Source organism: Fulmarus glacialis, unplaced genomic scaffold (assembly GCF_000690835.1).
Source record: "Fulmarus glacialis isolate BGI_N327 unplaced genomic scaffold, ASM69083v1 scaffold9365, whole genome shotgun sequence".
Taxonomy (NCBI): Eukaryota; Metazoa; Chordata; class Aves; order Procellariiformes; family Procellariidae; genus Fulmarus; species Fulmarus glacialis.
This window is the reverse complement of record NW_009213600.1, coordinates 1-5,117: the sequence shown is the minus strand read 5'-3', so window position 1 is coordinate 5,117 and position 5,117 is coordinate 1. Positions and strand designations below refer to the sequence as shown.

Below are 5,117 nucleotides of genomic sequence, written 5' to 3'. Positions count from 1 at the left end.
TCCAACCCTAATGATTCTATGATTCTATGTTTCAGCTGGTCCAGTCCCTTTAACTCTGTTCCTGACATGAGCCCCAGACGTGACAAGCTGGGCGGTTGCCACCATTGCTTTGTGCCTGCGACCGCTATTGAGCTATGCCGTGTGTTTGCTCCAGAAGAAAGCAGGGACATCCCCTGGGGTCTTCCACAGTGCTGGTTTGCTGCATCCAGCTCCTGTCCACCTCGGCACGGATCTGGTAGGAGGGATCCCGGACCCTGCTCAGCTGTGTGATGGGTGGGGCTGGATCTTCTGGTTGTGCCCTGCGGAGGTGACAGGAGGGAGCTCGGCAAATGTCTCCAAACACCTGTTGGTGGCATATCCAGGAAAAGTCCTGCCTGACACATGGGAAGTGCCTGGATGCCTTTGCCGCTGCTGGGCTGTATTTGCTCAGGTGCTGATAAGGGCTTTTATCAGAGCAGATGAACATCCCTGCTGCCGGAAAGTGCCCATTCAGGTCACAGCCCTGTTGCCGGCAGCTCATTAACACGCCCCAAGACAACAGGACGGGACCAGCGGCAGCAGTGTCAGCTGCATTCCTCCCCTGGCACAGCACAGCTATAAATCTTGTGACTCAAAGCATATCTACAGTAACTTTCTGGACTTCCAAGTGTCCCCGTGGAGTCGGCATGGGTGAGTGTGAGCGTGGGGAGCGGGGCAGGGTGGGTTCCCCGGCCCGTGGACCCCCAGAAGCTATGCTGGCAGAGCTGTCCGTTTGCTCCTGTGGATGGAGGACTTACCGCAGAGGCAGGAGATGACACAGGGCACAAAGCAGGGCAGACTCAAGGTCCGTGCTGCTTCTCCCAGGGCAAGGGAGAAAGTTTGAGAGGGACGTGCACGTCCCTGGGTGTGTGCTCAGCCCAGCCCAGCAGCTCCCTGGGCAGCGTCAGGGCAGAGGAGAGCTCAGGAGGGGTCGGGTGGGGGAAGAGGGAACCTGTGTGCCACCCTGTCCCAGGGAGCGGGGAGCAGAGGAGGGTCAGACCAGCGCTGGGTCATACTCGAGGGGTGCAGAGCTGCTGGCAGTCCTGCAGACCCGGTCACCGCGCCGCTCTGGCCAGAGGGACGGGGGCTCTCCACACCTCGCGTCGCTGCGAGCGCATCGGGAAGAGCTTCAGCGAGGCTCAGGGTCCAGGCAAAGCGAGGGCAGGTCTCTGCAAACAGGGTCCACCCAGGGCTGTGCTCAGGAGCAGGAGGGCAAAACCTATGGAGGGAAGGTCAGAGAGGCCTTTCCCCATGCAAATGGGACAGTGGGGGCAGAGACGACGTTGAACAAAGAAAAACATTGCAGCAACTCATCTCCTCGGAGTACCCCTCTGTCAGGTTCAGAGGAAGCGACAGGCTCATCTCTAGCAGATAGTCACTGCACTTTATTTCTAGCCCAGCAGAGTCATAAATCTAAGTGTAAATGTGTTAAAAATGTAAGATTGAATAAGTGTATAAAAAGCATAGGTTTCCAATTGCTACCAAGGGTCCATCATTGTGGGGTGTCCAAAATAGAGGCACTATTGGAAAAGTTGTCCCTTTCCAGACGTTTCGCAATCCAACACTGCTGTAACCCCCAGAGGTGCAGCTTAATAACATTATTATATTTATTTGATTATAACTTGGGGGGTTTTATTTGGATTTTCCAGAGTGTAGAAATACCATCTAGCTGTTTAGTGAGTTGGAGGGGCAGAAAATATTCCGCAAGGTTTCTGTTAAAGTTTGCGCTTAGATAAACACTTTGGTCAAGTTTCTTCTGATCTGCAAAGGAAACTCCTGTGATTGCTTGATTTTGCTCCCCAAATTTTCTGCGTACCTTGGGCTCTGCCGGGAAGCCTGGGGACAGCAAAGAGTCCGGCTACAAGATTTGTGTCCGAAAGACAACCCCATGCTGTCCTCGCAGGTTTGGGTGACTTGCAGCTGTTTCACCTCACTGCAGCTGGTTCCTCGCTGCGTGTTTTGCACCAGCAGTGGGATGCTCTGTTTGACTCTCATCTTGTCCCTTCCTCCCCCAGCTGCCCAGCGCGCTCCCCTCCTGCTCCTTGCCTGTGTGTTGGCCCTGCCTGCCCCACATCTCACCAAGAGCATCCAAAGCCTGTCGCTCTTCAGTCAATCTGTCTTGAATAACACCGTATCTGCTCTGAACACGTTAGTGAATGGTAGGTACATGGAAGGACTCCACCTCTGCCAGCAGGACACGGCTAGGACCACCGTGGAGCAGGCTGTCGGGGAGGGCATCTTCCAGCCTGGTGCTCCCCCCGAGCTGTCAGCAGAGCCCCAGCATCCCTCGAGAGAGATACATGCCCCAGCATGAGTCACCTGCCCTTCCTCAAATGTCTGGTGGGACCTCGCCGTCACCGGCCTTTCTGCTTGTGTGTAGGTGTGGAGAAGCCCAGAGGGTTTGCTCTGATCTCCTCCCAAAGCCAAGGCTGTCCCTCCCCACAAAACCCCTGCCCCGCACTAGGGACAGTCACTGAGAAAGATGCAGAAGAAAGGAAGGGTTCTCCTGCCACCAGCACCTCCAGCTATTTTGCTTGTCCGATGGCTAAGAACTAGAAAAGTGGTCTTCTCCTGTGAAATACCCTTGCCTGAGGGTACTTCACCAGGCTGCATCATCTCCTGTCTCACCCTCAGCCTTGCTCCCGGGGTACTCACAGTCCCGGGAGGGTGAAACACAGCTCCTGCAGTGGTGGGAGAGGGCGGCTGATGCCCACTTGGCTGAGGGAACACATGGCAAACCTGTGCCCAGGCTCTGGGGCCACAACACACCAAAAATAGTTGGAAATGGAGACTTCAGAAGACAATGGCTCCTAGACACCTTCCCCATCCAGGAGCAAGATCAGAGGTGTAAAGGCCTTACATCTTACTGCCTGGACTCCACTTCTTGAGCCAGAAAGTACCTCCTGATCTGGGTTTCAGCTTTCTTTGGTGACGTCCCCCCGACATTTCAAATCTCCTCCCTACTGTTGTTTTGCATGTTCCAGGTCAGCTCCGGCTAGTGAATGGCTCCAACCAGTGCTCCGGACGGGTGGAGGTTTGGTACCGCAATGAGTGGGGAACGGTGTGTGATGACAACTGGGACATGAGAGCTGCCTCTGTGGTGTGTAGGCAGCTCGGCTGTGGAGAGGCAGTATCAGCCCCAAGTAATGCTTATTTCGGGAGTGGATCTGGGCCTATCTGGCTGGACGACGTTAGCTGCAATGGGGAGGAGGAGCTCCTCACTGAGTGCTCGCTGCAGCCTTGGGGACAGCACAACTGCAGGCACAGCGAGGACGCAGGCGTTGTGTGCTCAGGTGAGGATGGTGTTCGCATGGTCTGTGCTCCTCAGGCAATCCAGGTCTCATTAACGTCTTGGTCTTGCAGAACCAGCCACAAGGGGACCATGGGATGTGCCTGTGCCTTGTTGCACAGGGGTCTTATTAAATCACCCTCTCTCCTGCCCCAGGTTGGCCCAAGGACTGCAGCGAGATCCCTGCTGGCAAGTGCTGGCAGCCCCAGCGGCGTCTACGTCATCTATCCGACAGGACTGCACCCCATCGTGGTGTACTGCGAAATGAATGTCACGGATGGGGGCTGGACGGTCATCCAGAGGAACCGGCAGAGCACGGAGATCACCTGGGCTGAGTCCTGGAGCACCTACAAGTACGGCTTTGGGAACGTGCACACCGAGTACTGGCTGGGCACCGAGTACATCCATCAGATCTCCAAGCAGAATGTCTACCAGGTCAGGTTTCTCGTCTGGGACGCTGCAAACAACATGAGTTTTGCGGACTACAGCCTCTTCAGTGTGGAAGATGAGTCCCAGGGCTACCGGCTTCGGCTGGGGAAGGTCTCGGGGAAGAACAGCAGGGGATGCCATGGCCTCAAACAGTGCTTCCGCCTTCCACGACAACATGAAGTTCTCTGCTAAAGATCTGGATCAGGACAGTCACAGTGGGAACTGTGCCTCCAGCTACGGGGGCGGGTGGTGGTACTCGGCGTGTTATTCTGTACGGCTGAACGTCAAGGGGGGCATGACGTGGGGCAGCCTGTGCAACGGGAACTGCAAAGCTTCTGCCATCCTCATCAAACCCATAACCTACTGCTAGGGCTTCGTCGCTGCCTGTCTGCACTGGGCACGTGGCCAGACCAGTGCCCTGCCGGGCCCCTTTGCTGGGGGGAGCGGAGTGGGTGGCAGCGGGGCACACCCTGGGCTGCCAAGAGATTTTTCTTTTGCCTCTTTTGCAGTTCCTCTGCTTCCCTTGCTGGGTTCTTCCCCTTTGAGCTGTTTTCATTTTAATTGCATTATAATCAGACTAACATTGCAAACCCTGTACTTCTGAAACATACCTGCTCTGGAGAATAAAATGTGCTTTAGAAACATAATGCCTGGATGAGCATCACGGGAAAATGTCCTTATTCTTAGCTATATAAATAATCAGTCCCTTTCTCTTCATTTCCATCAGCCCCTCATTAGCTAGGCTGGGGGAAGGATAAAGGTTCCTTATTTCCTAGTAAATCTGAATTAACCCCACTTGCTGAAGATGTGGCCTTGACACCTACACCTGGAGAGGTGTTTTCACCCACACTGTCTCTCAGTTCAGTGGTTGTTAAAACCTGCGGTAAAACCCTGTGTCTAAAACAACACCTACAACCTGCAAATACCTGCTCCATATCTCCAGCGTGTTTGTACAGGCCAATATGGAATAAGCAGCCGTGCTAGGGCAGTGCCAGCTTTCTTATGAAAAAAATCTGTGGGATTGCAGGGAAAATATCAAATAGGGAATTAATTTTAATAAAACACAGCTACATTTAAATAAAGAAACTGCTAGGTTTTGATGCTGGAGAAGCTTCTGGGGAGGACAGGTAAGTCCAGGTGCTTTGCACGGCACTGCCAGCCCTGAGGGGAGAGGGGCCGTTCGGCGCCTGCTGGGCAGGACCCCGGCCACCGGCTGGGCAGGCTGGCTGTCTGCACAGGGCATCGCCCAGCGCTCCCACTAGTGCCCAGTGCTCCCACTGCCCGTCCCAGCACAGTCCCACCACGCTTGCACCCTCGCCGCAGGGTGGGTTGTGCAAACACAGGTCTGGCTCACCGGGGAGGAGGTGCCGTCCCTAAGACC

At 54.9% G+C, this 5,117-nt stretch overlaps 1 protein-coding gene across 1 annotated transcript; it reads left to right on the top strand.

Annotated features, from left to right (window-relative positions):
* The first annotated feature begins 665 nt into the window (after positions 1-665).
* LOC104077123 (ficolin-1-like) lies at positions 666-4,106 on the top strand. The gene is given in 4 exon segments (XM_009578242.1): positions 666-669; positions 3,003-3,118; positions 3,464-3,868; positions 3,870-4,106. Coding segments are annotated over 4 exon segments (762 nt in total).
* The last annotated feature ends 1,011 nt before the right edge of the window (positions 4,107-5,117 follow it).